General features: G+C 41.6%; 1 protein-coding gene across 2 annotated transcripts in view; it reads right to left on the reverse strand.

Annotated features, from left to right (window-relative positions):
• The window catches only part of LOC113834922 (vegetative cell wall protein gp1-like), a 95,812-nt gene that overhangs the window by 58,956 nt on the left and 20,234 nt on the right, over nt 1-16,622 (reverse strand). Inside the window, exon 2 of one of the 2 annotated variants that reach the window (XM_035442448.1) lies at nt 11,850-12,365. The exons of the other annotated variant lie outside the window; for it this stretch is intronic. Coding sequence (XP_035298339.1) covers nt 12,177-12,365 — 189 coding nt within the window. The 3' untranslated portion in view covers nt 11,850-12,176. Of the gene's footprint in view, nt 1-11,849; nt 12,366-16,622 lie in introns of those variants that run through there. 2 annotated transcript variants of the gene reach the window in all.

The raw sequence follows: 16,622 nt of genomic DNA on the forward strand, positions 1-16,622 counted from the left end.
AGAGAAGAGACACTGGAGACCCTAGTCACTAGAGGAGTTCCAGAGAGCTGTCAAATATTAGGACCAAGATCTCAAACCATGGCCCCACTTGCTGATGGAAGCAGAAACAGACACCCACAGCTAAACCCTGACCTGAACTCCTGGAATCCAATTGCAGAGAGGGAGGAGGGATGAGCAAAGGGGTCAAGACTGTGCTGGAGAAACCCACAAAAACAGTTTATATGACCAAGTGAGAGCACATGGATCCCAGTTGTAAAGCTGGGGAACCAGCATTGAACTGAACCAAACCCTCTGAATGTGGGTACCAGTTAGGAGGCCTGGGCAGTCTATGGGGCCTCTGACAGTGGAACCAGTATTTATCCCTAGCACATGAATGGGCTTAGGGAGCCCATTCCCCCATGGAGGGCTACTCCATCAGCCCAGATACACAGAGGAGGGCCTAGGCCCTCCTCCAAATGATGTAACAGACTTTGATGATCCCCCACGGAAGGCTGCACCCTCCCTGGAGAGTGGATGGGGTGTGGAATGGAGGTGTCAGTGGGGGGCATGGGGGGATGGGAGGGAGAGAGAACTGAGATTGATATGTAAAATAAGATTGTTTCTAAATTAAATAAATATTTAAAAAAAGAAAGAAGGGCTCTTAGTGCTTCACCTATTGAAGCCTAATGGCAAGAGGAAAATCTTATCCAAAAATGATGAAGGAGCTCTGAGGGGAAAGTTAAAGAGACAAAGAAGAGGCAAGTAACCTCTTAACTTAAGTACTCGTGTGTTTGTTTTTTACACAGGGTTTTGCTATGTAGCCCAGGATGACCTCAAATTTATGGCAATCCTTATTTTCCTTAGTCTCCAGAGACTTCCACACACAAGAAAGTAATGTTGAGTTTGCCAAAACAAACAATGGACTTTAACTAACCACTGACCTTGGCCAAAAATTGAAATCCTTCTCTTCCCCTATTTCTATATATGTAAAAATGGAAATGCATTAGTCCAGACTGAATTAAGCATCATGTTGGCTGTTAAGCACAAGAAAACCCCTGTGTTTTGGAGCGGATTATGTGATAACTGAAGATTTATGCAAGTACTCAAACATTTATTTTCTTTTACATGCTTGGCATTGTGTTAAGTGCCAGTTTTTTACATTAATCACCTCACTTAATCTTCATGGCAACCCCATGAGGGCAGTGTGTGTTATCACCTCCATCTGACAGAGAACAAATTTATCTAGGGAAAAGTTCAGTCGTGTCCCCAGGTTCACTCAACTGAAAAATGGAAATGATGGAAGTCAAATATTGGTGTCTCAGCACCTTTGCTCAGTAAATTTCAGATAAGCACCTGTGATGTCCCAGACAGTTAGCAAAGTACAGAGGGATAAGCATGATTAAAAACAGCCAGTCTTTACTTTCTATGAACCTAAAAGGGAATTGGTTACACAAGTTGCCCAAGTTTCTGTTGCTGTAAGAAATACAGCAACAAAAAACAAATGAGGGAATAAAAGGTTTATTGCATCTTGCAGTTCCAGATTTTGGTCCTTCATTGATGAAAAGCCAGAGCAGAAACTCAAGTCAAAAACTTGAATGTATGCCTACTTGCTATTTTATTCACCATTACCTAAGACAGTAGTATTCATTTCACAGGCAGAGAAGGGTAGCAGGAATCATGAAGGCTATTGCTTTCTGTCTACCAGACTGGTTTATTTATGCTCAGCAAGCTTTCTTACACAGTTCAAGGTGACTACATAGGGAATGATGCTGCTCACTCTAAGATGGGTTTCCTACATAAATAAACAATCAAGACAATAAACATGTATGCCTCCAAGCTAATCTGATCTAGGCACTTCATGAATTGGGATTCTCTTTCCAGATAATTCTGTTATGTCAGCTTGATGGACCCAACCAGAACAGGAATCAATATGCATTCAAATAGCATCATGGGGTAAAATGAAGAGCAACATGGCTGTTGGGAGCCCTCAGCTGGGATTTAAGTGATGTCTATGTAAAGCTGGAATGTAAGACAAGAACATAAAAAGCATTGCAGAGGCATCGCAAGAACCACAAGGGACATGGGAAGGAGCATGACTGAACAGAGAGGAAAGGAAAGTGGTTAAAAGTGAAGATTGAAAAAGAAAGGACCCGGCTGTACAGAGCCTTGTGTGCAATAACATATGACGCTACCAATGGAGGCACAGAATGTCTTTCTTACATTGCCTGTGGGAAACATGCCCTTAAAGGTATGGAGGAAACAAAAGACATGTTCCTTCCTCAGGGAATTCACCTAATTAGGGGCAATTAGCAAGGAGGTAAATGTGTGTGTGTGTGTGTGTGTGTGTGTGTGTGTGTGTGTGTGTGTGTGTGTGTGTGTGTGTGTTTAATCTTTGAAGACCTACAAAGGTCTCCACATTGGTCCTAAGATGCTATGCCAATGGAAATCTTTCACCAATTCTCACCTTAAGAGAGAAACAGGATAAACTTCTGTACTCAGAGTGGTGGCTACAAGAGCAAACATGTTATATATCAAACACACATATATCAAACACACCAGTGCCTCTGCAGACACCCTGCACTGCAAGTCATCAGGGTTTGGTGTGATGCGTGAGAAGTTTCTCCTTCAAGAAATGAATAAACAAAAGAAGGCAAATCAAAGGGCAATTTCATTCTTTTCTGTGTGGTCATCATCTCAGAGAGAACTAGAGCATATGAGGGAGTGCTGGAGAGTCTTGAGCCGCAACATTTCTGAGAAAACCAGAACTATTGTGCTTATGTGCTCCAACACTGCATTCCAACTTCATGAATGGTAACAGGATTTTCTTCGTGAAAAGTTCCTTTAAAGGCTTAAGAAATGAGTTCAGTGCTCTACATCTCAGAAAGATCAAGGCTCTTCTCATGGATCTTAAGAGAAGCAAAAATATAAAGGAAGCCAGGAACTTTCTAGAAAATGGGTTTTCAGTATTTGCTGGGCCTTGTATAACAGAACAAACTCGGATAAAGGTCACTCTCATTACCCCAATGTTTCCTTCACAGGTTAATAATCACGTACTGTTCTCCACAAACCCAGCAAGCTGACTCTTCGGCCTTCAGCTGGAAACCCACATCACCCACCTCAGAAAGTGCTAATAGCTATCTATGAGTCTGGCCCCCATCATCCCCCCTAGTGTCTTCTCTCAGTCCTTCATTGTACTTTACATAGTACTTTAAAAAAATTCACAAGTTCTTCCCAACTGCTATCTAAAATGTTAAGCCCAATTTTCCTCCTTTCAAATGTGGTTAGCCTTCTTACTCTAGTTTTTATAAATAGACTATGGTCAAAGTGAGAAGACATAGGTCTCTTTTGTGGAACTCTTTTGTGTGTATGTCCTGGGGGAAGTTGACTGCCATGTTTGAGGAGACTTTAGCATCAATGTGGAGAAGACTGTGTGGTGAGAAAGAAAGGGCTCTCACCAACAGCCATGCGGTGCCATTTTAAGGCAGGTCCCCCAGTCTTAGTTAAGACTTCAGATAGCTACAAGCCCAGGAAACATCAGTAGTGCCCCTGAGCCATAGCCACCCAGCCAGACTGTCCCAAAATCCCCAACTCATTCAAATTCAGGTAAAAAAAGGTTTATTAATTTAAACCTTTGAGTGCTAGTGTGTTTTCCAATACAGTAAATAACTGATTGAACACATAACAACAACCAAATGTCACTAGCACTTGCTAAATGTACTGGAATATACCTTGTGAAAAAGAATCATGTCTATCTCATCATTGGAATCTCACTGTTTGGCATAAAGTCAATACTTAATGCACATTATTGATTAAATAAATGAAGAAGACCTTAGTACACGGCTAATGTTACATTACTCACTTTGCACTTATTTTCTCACTTAATTCACACAGCTTTGATTAAAAAATGTATTTATTATTCTTCTTTTGGAGAAGCAAAAATCTGAGGCTTAGTGTGGCTATGTTGCTAGGTTTCCAAATCCCTATGGCCCTGGATGGTCAAGCCATGGCAATAGATGTTTGTGTGTAAACTAGATGAGCAGTCAGAGGCACAAGCTCTCAGCACACTGACAACAAGGACAAAGTGTGCCACATCTTCCCACACAGAAGCAAGAAACATAGGCTGCTTCAGACGACTGAAGAACAAGCCAGTCCCATGGCTTGATAGGGTTTGCATATGTTCCGTTCCCAGGATTCATGTGCTGGAAGCTTGGTTATCGATGTGGTAATGTGAGAGGCCGTGGAAATGATAAGAGGTGGGGTCCAGTTGGAGATGGTTTGGGGTGGGTTACCGAAGTCACTGATCTCAGGAGGAATTAATGCTGGTCTCCCATACTGAGCTAGACAGCCTCTTCTGTATGATTGGGTGATTCTGTTCTTGACTATTTCCCTTTCCACCCTTCAGCCATGTTTTGATGTAGCTAAGAAGTCAGGCATGTAAGGGGCCTCATCTAAGACTTTGAAAACTGTGAGTTAAATGAACCTTGTTTCTTTGTAAAGTAGCAGGTATTTGGTTATACCATGAACAACGGACCAATAATGCTATTTAGGATGGGAGGTCTCCAGTCTGCCTCCAGAGGTGAAAGGATGGGTGAGATTTAGCACAGGATGGATGGGAACAAGACTTCATCCCCCTCAGCCATTCCTCTCCCTCCATGTTTGTTTCAGGCCAGTCTCAGCTCCACCACTGGGAGCAAGGCTGGAGGTTGGTGCAGGGCAAGAACTGCCTGTCTAGATCTCAACAGACATCTGAAAGCTTCCTGGATTCCCCAAACACAGCCACACTGGGGATTAAATCACCAGGCTCCAGGTCCCCAAATCACATTTCTGACTGTTTGTAAGCCCTGATGGGAAAACAGAGTACTGAAAGCAAGGTTGCAAGAAATTCAGCTTTCAAATCAGTGACTTAACAACATGTAATGAACACACACCAGCCACATATGTGCAGACTGAAGTACGTGGTCTTTGCTGTGAACTTTAGACTTTGAAAAAAAATATTCTAGAAGTGCTGAGATCGTTAATTTAATTTGAGATCCCCTTTATGCTGTTTTAAAGTTCACAACTCCATTTTATCAAGTGTTGTGACTCTGGGATGAGATAAAATTGGCAAAAATGTTTTCAGTCATTGTCCTTATAACTCTACCTAAACCTTCCTTTAGTATGGTGTGATGGTGTGTGTGTGTGTGTGTGTGTGTGTGTGTGTGTGTGTGTGTGTGTGTGTACCCATGTGTGTGAAGATTTATTTTGAAATAAAATTCTAAGCACTTACAGAGCTCATGACAGAATCTCAAGGTAACACATTTTTATATTTTCTCTCAATAAAAGATTGTTTTCCACTGAGAAGAATGGAACTACACAAACTATTTGCTTAACATGAGTCAATTTTGCAGAAAAATCATGACATGAAAGAAGCTCATTGTATCCTATTAAGTTAAAATGCAGATTAACAAACACAGAGCATACAGAAAGATTTGTATTTGTCTGCAGAAAAGATCAGAATGTTGGACCATTAAATACTAATAATAAGCCCCCTTCTCTTCCTTCTCCACTCCCTTCAGCCTGCATCTTTCTTCCTTCCAATTCTATGTGGCAGCCACTGTCTTAGGCTCCAGGAGTCCTGAAATATGAGTTAGTACTTCCATTTGACTCCCAGCCAGTGAAGTAAACAAATAATTAGAAAGATTGTGGTTGTGTGTTTCTGTGTGTGTGTGTGTGTGTGTGTGTGTGTGTGTGTGTGTGTGTACAAAGTTTAGCTATTCTAAGAATTTGCTTTATGATCAATAAACCTGAACACAAGCCAATTTTTTCTACTTGTTATCTATCTTAAGCAGACTTTGTCATTTCTCTAAGTTTCTGTGTCCTATTATGGAGTGGTAACAATAATATCAACTTAATAGGACAAAGGGAGGGATTGATGGGATGATGCAAACATGAAGCAGTGTACATGGAACATACATAATAGCACTCAATAAATTATTTCCAATTCCTTTATCACAGAAGGCATAGTGGGGTGTTCAGATGAAACCCACAGGCTCATGAACATCAAAATCTCAGAGCTGATAGTCATACAGATCATGCCCAACTAGTTATAATAAGTTATCAACATAGTCAGTGGTCTAACATAGTCTTCTTTACATCAGGCAACACCTGCCATTTGTTATCATAAATTTCCAGACTCTGTACTAATCCAACTCTCCTCTAAAGGAGGAAGCTTCATTTCCCCCAAAGCTTCCATCACACTCACATCTGTCACTTCTCCAAAGAACTCTGAGAACCTCCTCCCTATACAACATCACCAAGCCAATCTCAGATCAGCTCACAGGGTCCCACCAGACTCTCAGAGACATGGTGTATCCCATGCCTCCCTTTTTCATTTCTCCATTTGCTGTCCATCACTCTGGAAAATACAATAACTACCATAATCAAAAGCAATGATTAAGTTTTATTTTCTCAAGAGGTCACATGGTGTGACACAGTGTGCCATTTGAGATTAAGGCAGAAATGGATAACACCAGAAACCATGGGCAAATAACTCATACCAACCTCTGCCTGTCCCAGGCTTTTCACACAGGCTTGGAAATAACTATGCCATGGGTTCCTTGTGGAAGTGAAATGAAGGTCATGTACCAAGGTCACTGTTTCATTTGTTTTTTCATTGCTGTGACTAAAATACCCGTGAGAAACAACTTATGGAGGAAAACAGTTATTTGTACTATGGCTTTACAGCTCAACCTCTGTGGCAGGGGATGGCATGGCTTCAGGAGTACGTGGTAGAGGGTGTGTGGCCATAGCAGAGCAGGAAGCAGGGAGCATTTGGAAGTTCAATGCTGGCCCATAGTAATCTTCTTCCTCTAGCTAGAAGCCACCCCCTTGGTTTTACAGCCTCCCCAAAAGGTGTCACCAGTTGGGAAAAATAACATGAACCTGTAGGGGACATTTCATATTCAAACCATAACAGCTGCTGAGTAACCCAGTCATGGCTCATGTTTAATAAATGCTGGTTTCCTTTGTCAATAAAAGCAACGTGTTGACTGTATTTATACAGATATTTTATGTAATCTGCATCATAATTCCAACATATCCTCATCCACTTTTGTATATCCCAGAGTAAATAAGCCTTTCATCTTGTTTAAAATTGAAACCCAGTTGAATTAAGTATACTTTGAGGGAAAGATTTATTGTCTGTTGCTCAATTTTAACAAAACTCAACAATACTGGCAAGAGAAACTAAAACAATTTTGGTTAAGTTTATGAAGTTTCATAACTTCCATTTCCAAAAAAGCTGAGTGGAAACTCCAATTCATCAAAGTGAGGCAATTCTCATTCAAACATTTAAAAATTGTGATTGAAGGGCAAAGATAACCAAAATGTCCCGTTTGTGCATTTTTGAAAAGTATTCTCTTCAGAGCTATCAATTACACAGTTATCACTTTCCTGGGGGGGGTGGAACAAAGGAGGTAAGGGATATGAATTGTAAGGCATTTGTAATAAGACTTTCTGTCTGGACCATTGCCTCCCAAAAATGACACAGACTTATTACTAATTATGAAAGCTCAGCTGATAGTTTAGGTTTGCTTCTAACTAACTTTTGTAACTTAAATTAACACATTTACATTAATTTATCTTCTGCCTCATGGTTTCATTACCTCATCTCTGTAATGGCCATCCTGCTTGCTCACCATCTTTGCTATGAACAAAATATTAACTGAAAAATGAAATTCTTCCTATATATGTTTTTAGACTCCCCACACATTCTCCTATGGGATGAAGTCCACATTCTCTAACACTGCAGTACATAGGCAGGCCTTTTAACTCCTGTTCTCACCTCCTCTTGCATGCTTGCCCTCTGATTGCTACCCAGAAGCCTCACATCTCCATAGGTGATCCAGCCCTTCCTCTTCAAGTTAGACATGCTCCATCCCTTAGTCACTCACATGGGATCTCTTGTGCTTTGTGGAAGTTGCTGGACTCTTCCTCAGCTGCTTGGAAACTGTTGGCTTCCCACTTGCCTTTGTCTAGTTTTGAGTTGCTTTACAAGAGCATACTTCATTGTGACTCCCCAAGGCCTTACACAAAGCTAGGTATGCCATAGCCACAAAGTCAAACCCTGTTAGAAATGCCGTATCATGTTCTGTTCATTTATTAGATGTCTTTAGATGCTCATGAAGCCTCATGTTATGACTTAGATGGTGTCTATCCCTTCCAAAATTCAGGCTGAACTTTGAATTTCAGTGCAATAGTACTGAGACCTCTCATGGATAATTAGATCATGGGGGCTCCCCCATCGCAAGGGACTCACATAGTTCCTGCAAGAGCAGGTTGCTATAAAGCAAGCCTCTATTCTTTTTTCTGTCTCATATACACTTCATTATCTTTGCATATAAACATTTGATTTTGCAATGTGAGTGTGCCACCAGAATCTTAAAGATACTAAAAGCCCTAAACCATAAATTTGAATTAACATTTTTTTCTTCAAAAATTATTCAGGCATAGGTATTATGTTATAGTAACAAATTTTGAATAAAACTCCCTGCTGAATTAGAAAGTAAGTCTTTGTTTTAAGCCATTTCTCCCTGTTAGTAGTCATGCAAAGTTCAGGGATCAGAGTGATACTCTTCCTTTATGATGGTCACAACAGTCGGTGGCAAATATCCACAGACAATTCCCACAATGATGGATAGCCTTCTGGACCAGGTCAGGACTTCAAATTCAAGAAAATATAATGAGTGAGCTCTTTGGGCCTTACTGTATAGTAATGACAGCATGAATCCCAATGGGTTAGTGTACATGCTGCAATTCCATATCTACTTCTAACATATTTATGTTTTCTACTATATACAAAAAAAAGTTCAAATTCATCTTCGTGGTATCAGGGCTTGTAACACGGGTCAAAACTTTCAGCCTCATTTGCAAATAATACAGGCAATGTGCTCAGCTAAGGTTCTCCAGACTTTACTTGCCTGTGAATCACTGAGTAATTTAAAATCTCATTTATCAGGGCAAGAGCGAGTGCCTGGGATTATGCATTTCTTTTTTAAAAGATCCCCCCTCTCTCTGTGTGTATGTGGGGGCATATATGCATGAAAATACCCATGGAGTTCAGAAGAAGGTATCAGAACCCCTAAAGCTGGAGTTTGGTGAAACATGAAGTTGGGAAATGAACTCCAGTCCTCTGAAAGAGCAGTATTGCTCTTAATGGCTCAGCCTTCTCCCTGGTCCCGAGATTCTGCATTTCTGGGCAGGGCTGGGGATGTAGGTGCTAATGTTCCATAGGTGACCACTTTAACACTTTGAGAAGTGAGGGTCTCTACTCACCACCTCCCCAGCTCTGTGTGCCCATCCTTACTTCTATCTAAAATGGCCTCTTGTCTCAGTGAACTGATTGCTATCTGCAAACCTTGCAATCTCTCTATTAAAATGCACTCTCATTTCCTTAAGTAAGCACGAATTCTTCCTCCATGTGAATTGTGCACAGGATTTGAGAAATCCTCACCCAAAAGCTACAACTTGGAGTTTTCATGTTCCCCACAATTTTAGGAGATGTTTCTGTTTTCCCAATCACACCTCAGGATGACCTGGGCATTCATTTTTAATTCTGCACAGCAATTCAAACATTGCTCTAAAGCTCTCATTCATTCAGAATAAGATAAAAAGAAAGAAAATGTGAACAACTTAGATTTTGCAGCATTGCACGATAAGAACTTATGTTCATAGTAATAACCCAGAGGCACAGGAACCTAAAATAGTTTCTGAATCATCAAAGAAAGACTAAAATTATGTGCACCATATTTTAGTGTTAAGTGAACTTGGTCGTGTTCTAATTCTCAGAACAATGACATATGGTGTGTGTGTGTGTGTGTGTGTGTGTGTGTGTGTGTGTGTGTGTGATGTGCTCTGATTTCTTGAAAATGTACAAGGAATAGGAAATTGTCGCTTTCAGTCTCGTGAAATATTTAGCAACCTTAACATCAACTCTATGCCTGCCAATTCTCCACCACACATATATGCACGTGCACACCCATACTTACATGCACACCTAGTACATGGTTTATTGAAAGAAGAATAGAAAAGACAAACTTCTCCAACACTTCTTAGATTCACAAAGCAAACACATGCAGTCCTGTTTTCTTTCTTTCTAAAACTGAGGAACATTTAATTATCTGGACTAGGTCTTCATACTATTTTTCTTCATTTTTTATACATTCTTGTAATGAACGTATATTTCTCTTCATTGCAAGAGAATTGCAAAGACTTGCAAAATTAACACATTAAAATCTCTTTCTTTCTCTCTTCTCTCTCTCTCTGTCTCTGTCTCTGTCTCTCTCTCTCTCTCTCTCTCTCTCTCTCTCACACACACACACACACACATGCACACACACACACGCATGCACACTGCAGGAGAGAAAACTAGGGATCAATATGAATTAAGTCAACAAAAGTGTTTTTTCTGGGCATGTTTCCTAGGCATTCATTGGGCAAGGATGTCAGTATAATTAGGTTTGACTCTCCTCCTTTCTTCTTTGCATGATACACAAGTCTGTGGGGAGGATTTTCCCTGTTCTCCATTGTGGGGCTTGCTTATTTATGTACACAGCTTCTTTTTGCAGAAGTAGCATATACCACCTAGTGTTCTCTGGGATTCTATTAGAGTTGCTGCTTTATTTACAAGGGAGAATGAATTACATATTTGTTTAATAATTTTAAACATTGCATTGAATACATTTTTTCTTAATAAACTTGCACCAAGAACATTTCTTTTAGTTGAATGTTCTAATTCCTTCCAAGGAAGTATAGCCTGGGTGTCTTTCTGAATCTTTGCTTTGGTCCATCTCCTAAACCCCAGGGCTTGTTTAGATAGATTCCATTATTAGCTTGAAGTTTCAGTTCCCATTAATGGAGTCTCCTTCAAAGAAGGTCAACCTTCAATCCCACCTCCACCTTAGTTAATTCAGGAACATAACCAGGAAAGATTCCCCCAAGTGTGGCAAAGCTCCGAGTGGATCTATTAGCTCTAAATGCAAGGGTGTGATTGTCATGGACCCCCACCCCAATCATAAAAACTGAAGACTAGCTCTCTCCAACTGCTCACCCCCATCCCATCTTGTTTCCACCAGAATAAGAAACAGACACTGGCTGAGGCTCTCTAAGGCTCTCACATTGCCTCTTGGTTATGCTTGGGAGATATCTTTCACCGATATTTGGTTGCCTCTCTGCAGACTTAGCTATATTTCCAAATGTAGGGCTTATGAGTGTACACACACACACACACACACACACACACACACACACACACACACACACACACACACCTCAGAGTGGAAAGGAGGGAGAGAGTAAGAGTAAGGTACACCTTTCAAAAGGTGTTGACATCCTACTGTGATGGTCCTAGAAATCTGTCTGGGGCCAAATAGAGGTGTGGTGTTTTTAAGGGAAAATCTGCACCCTGTCCAAGGCAGGAATGGACAGAAGGGGTAGGTTTCCCTGAACCGCAGCAGCAGCCAACAAGCTGCCTCTATCACACAGGCTCCTTGCATTTTTCTACTTTATAGAATTTTTCCTTCAGCTGGGAGAATCCCTTGGTTTCTGATTTCCCATCAATTGTTTTTTGCTTGACTCAAAGCATCAGCCTTTATTTTTGTCTATTCCTTATAAATCTGCCTGGTTTCTTATACACAATTTGCCTTGACTTCAGCTATTTGCTTCTGCCTTGATCGAGAGCATGGGACTTCTTCTCTATAACAAATACCTGCCCCTTCCCCTCATGTTCTATTTTGCTCAGAATTACTCCCCTACTCTCCATTACTACATAAAAATAACTGAAAAAAAAAACTATGCAAGTGCCAAAGTGTCACACTCCTTTATTGAGAGGACAGTCACAGCCATAGTGAGGACAGAATCTCATCAGCATTCCACACTCAGCACCAATAGCTTGGGAGAGGTTGTATAACAACAGTGAAGATGAATATCCCCCCACACTGGGAGCCATATCATTTTTCTTCATGCCATTTGGGAAGGAGAGCATCATCCTCATTGCACAACCAATCAGCACCTTGCTCTTGGACTGCACAGCCTCTAGAACTAAGCAAAAATAAAGTTCTGCTCCTCTAAGTTACACAGAGTTAAGTATTTTGTTACAACAGCAACATCAATGGACAGAAACACTTGGGTTGGTTGATTTGGGATTTCAAAACTTGGATGGTTTAAGAAACATGGCATTGGAGAAGTATGATTGGAAACAGGTTTGTGCAAGCACCTTCCAGCTGGTGTGTGGCAGGCACCATTCCAGCAATCCTCTTCATCTGGGCACAAGACAATGCCCACCCAGCTGTTCCCCGGAGACGTTTTTCTGTGACTTCAAATATGTTGCAAGACAGCATCCTTCCCTGCACCTATATCCATCATTGGTTGAAAAGGAGGAAGACCTTCTTAATTTCATTTCATTTGGACCCTGGGTAAGTAATTATACCCCGGAAAAATAAATCTCCCCATCTTCCACTCCCAATGGAAGTCATGCTGCCATGAGGATTTCACTCAGAGATGAGCCTTTGGCTTTGAGATAGGTAGTGAGTGGCAGCTCAACTTTAATCATTGGATCAATTATTTATTTACTCACTCATTCATTCCTTCAAACAATCATTAACCCAACCACTTCATGCTGCTTTAGGGTTTAATATTTGCTTCATAGTTTGACTGAGTGTCCTCCAAATTCCAGGCATTGCACTGTAATTGTCTTAAGAATGGAGCTTTAAAGAGGTTATTAAGTCATAGGGCTTCTCATTTATGAGTGGGAATAAGGGCTTTAAAGGGGGGTTCATGAAGCATTCCGTTCCTTTGCCCTTCTGCCATGTGTGGACACAGTACTCCTCCCTTATTGAGGATACATAAGAGACCACCTTGAAAGGAGAGTGCCATCCTCACTACAACCTGACAGTACTTTGACTTTGGACTGCACAGCCTCTAGAAGTAAGAGAAAATAAAATTCTGTTCCTCTAAGCTATTCTAAAAGCTACTCTAAAATATTCCATTGTGAATATTTTTTATGGCAACATAAATGGACTGACATACTTGGGTTGGTTGGTTTAGGATAGCAAACTTGATCTAAGAAACACGCAGGTGTTGTATTTTACACCAAGTGCTTTGGTGGGTGCCAATCCTGTTTCTCTTATAGTAAAAGGGAAGCCTGGGCAGTTTTATGTTTAAATAGAGTATTGGGCTTTCCCAGGTGTATTTGTGAGGGTGTTTAGTAAAGATGCATATAAACAGGTGAACAGAATGTGTAAGAAGGTACCATCCAGCCTCCTGGGAGTTCATTATAACAAAATGGCAGAGGGAAGGAGGGTATAGTCTCACTTGCTCTTTGTAAGCCTACATGAACCTCTCCATTGCTTGTCCATGTCATCTCCCCAGCCTGTGGACTTCAGGGGTGTCTTCTATACCACTGTAAATTAGACCAACATTCTCAGGTCTACAGACCTGCACTCAGTCGTGTTACTGGTTTTACTGGTTCTCCAGCCTGTGAGTAATCTATATAGGTTTTTTCAGTCACCCAAATAAAATGACCTGATAGCTAATCTTCATTGTCAACTAAGCTGAAATCAGAAGCACCTAAGAGACACACATCTTGGCTGGGACTGTAAGAATGTTTCCAGAGAATTTTAATCAAGGAGAGAAGATCTACTTTTAAATGTGGGTGGTGTCACCCCATGGGCTAGGGTACCATCCAAAAGGAGAAAGTGTGCTGAGCACCAGGGTTCACCTTTCTTTGCTTCTTAAGTGTGGGAATGTGACCAGCTGCCTAACCCTATTGCCAGCATGAGAACCATGGTAGCAGTCATTCCAGCCCCGCCATGGTGGAATAGACCTGCAAACTGTGAACCGAATAAACCGCTTCCTCACTGAGTTGCCTCCTATTAAGTATTTCACCATGGCAATGAGTAAAGAACTGATGAAGAGCCAGTCCCCGTCATCAGTATCTTTTCACTTATTTCTCTGTCTTGTTTGTTTTCTTAGATGGCCTGTCGAAAACAATTGTACTATTCATTAGATCAAATAAATACGTTTGGTTAGAAACAAAAAGAGACCAAAAAGTAAACCCTGACTTCTCCGGTCAGCTTCATGTGTGTGGAGCAGCATGCCATACTTCCTGCAAGTTCAAATCCAATGTGTATGCTCAGCAACTGCAGCTCTTCCAGAGAGATGTCATGGAAGCAGTCTCACACCAGTATCATTCCCAAATTTGATTAAACGTAAATCTGTACCTTTCCCCTGGGAAAATCCATAGGCTTATGTGGGGAAAGACTTTTATTCCAACGTTAGACTTTGAAGTCTAAGAATAAAAGCTGAAGCATCATGCCCCAGAATACAAGGCCTGCTTCTTTCCAGAGGGCTGGGACAGATTTCAAAGACGAAAATTGGTGAGAACTCCCTGCTGCTGGCTTCCCAGGTTCTGGGGACCCAAGGGCAGAAGAATGCTAGACCTGACAACAAATACCAGATAACTGGTTAGTTGGAGGCAAGGGGTTCTTGGAGCGCAAAGATTATGATCTTGGATTCAGAGATATGTTTCTTCACTACCTGCCTATAAATGTTGGGGAGCAGTTTGGCAGGGGATCCTGGGGAGCTGTCAGGCATCGATTTTCAAACTTCACTACTTTGATACACATCTGTATCAGTTCTTTTGCATGACTACGACAAATTCCTGACAAATCCACTTAAGGAAGGAAGAGATTATAGATTTGTATTGCCCTTAACTTGGGCCAGAAACGCCTCTCTCTGTGATGGCGAGCAGCTGATGCTCAGGCACATGACTGTAAGTGACCATTGAGAAGTCTTTCCTAAATGGGACATCCGCATCAACCCATCCTGCCCCACGAGGCTCAGAGAGCATCACAGAAGAAGGGGTAGCAAAAAGGTAAGTGGCTGAGGATGTGGAGGAGTGCTGGGACGTTCTGTCTTCTGAACTGGACATGGCCTTGCACTCAGGAATTCACTGCAGCCATGGCTACCTGCTCACATCATAAGATCAAGTCAGAATTGAAGTTGAGGTGTGATCACTCATATGTGGATTTTAGACATAGAGTGAAGGATTACCAACCTACAATCCACACTGCCAGAGAACCTAGTAAACAAGGTCGACCTTAAGAGAGACATACATGGTCCCCTGGAGAAGAGGAAAGGGTCAAGATCCCCTGAGAAAATTGGGAGCATGAGAAGAATGGGGAGGGACCTAGGAGAATGAGGAGGGGAGAAGAGAAGGGATGCAGAGGACATGAGGGAGCAGAAAGATTGAGTCAGGGGAAGAATACAAGATAACAAGAATGGAGATACCATAATAGAGGGAGACATTTTAGGTTTACAGAGAAATCAGGCACTAGAGAAAAGTCTGGAGATCTACAAAGATGACACCAGCTAACAATCTAAGCAACAGAGGAGAGGCTACCTTAAATGCCCTCCCCTGATAATGAGATTGATGACTGACTTATATGCTACCCGATAGCCCTCATCCAGCAGCTGGTGGAAGTAGAAGCAGACACCCACAACTAATCACTGAATTCAACTGCAATCCAGATGTAGAGAAGGATAAGTGAAGAGCAAAGGGGTCCAGACCATGCTGGTGAAACACACAGAAAAAGCTGACCTGAACATCCGGGAACTTTTGCTCCCCAGACTGATAGCTGGGATATCAGCATGGGACTGATCCAGACCCCAGGAACATGGGTTTCAGTGAAGAAACCTTGGAAATCTACAGGACCTCCTGTAGTAGTTCAGTACTTAACCCTAGCATAGGTGTGGACTTTGGGAGCCCATTCCACATAGAGGAATACTCCCTGAGCCAAGACACACTGGGGTGGGCCTAGGACATATCCCAAAGGATACAATAGACTCTGATGACACCCTGTGGAAGACCTCACCATCCAGGGGGAGCAGAAAGGATATGTGATAGGTAGGGTTTTAGTTGGGGGGTGGTGGTAGGGGAGGACAGGAGGGAGAAGGGCACTGGGATTTTCATGCAAAACAATTTTGTTTTTAATTCAAATTAAAAAAAATTGAAAGAAAAGATCAAGTCAGCGTGATCAGTCAATAATCTAACAGGTAGCACCACTTGGATTCCGTGGGCTATTTAAAAGATGAAAGCCTAAAAAAATCTGAATGTTTGTGAAGGTGGGAGGGGGCATACTTTGGATGAAGGGGACATAGTTGGGGGAGGAGGACATGGTTGCAGTGCCTGAAGGGACTAGGAGAGGAGATGCTAGAGTACATATTCAAGGTACACTCTTTATATGTGTGCAGCTGTCCAAAAATAAGTAAAAGATATGTTAGTTTTCTTTATGAAAAAGAGGGAGGTAGGATAGTCAAGAAACTGAAAAAGCAAGCATCTATGTTTTCACTTCTCTCTGCTTTTGACTGTCAATGTGATGTGACTAGCTTTTTGAAGCTCCCATTTTTACCTCCTCACAATGATGTATTGTAACCTGGAATTTTAGATGAAATAAACCATTTTGTCTTCTCCAAACAGAAAATAAGCAAGCAAGGAAGGGAGAAAGGGAAAGAGAGGGGGAGGAAGAAGGAAAAGGGGAGCGAAGGAGGGTGTGTTTATTTTGGCTCAGTTTGAGGGCTGTGGCATGACTGCAGAAGCATGAAGTGGC

This window comes from Cricetulus griseus, chromosome 3, assembly GCF_003668045.3.
Source record: "Cricetulus griseus strain 17A/GY chromosome 3, alternate assembly CriGri-PICRH-1.0, whole genome shotgun sequence".
NCBI lineage: Eukaryota > Metazoa > Chordata > Mammalia > Rodentia > Cricetidae > Cricetulus > Cricetulus griseus.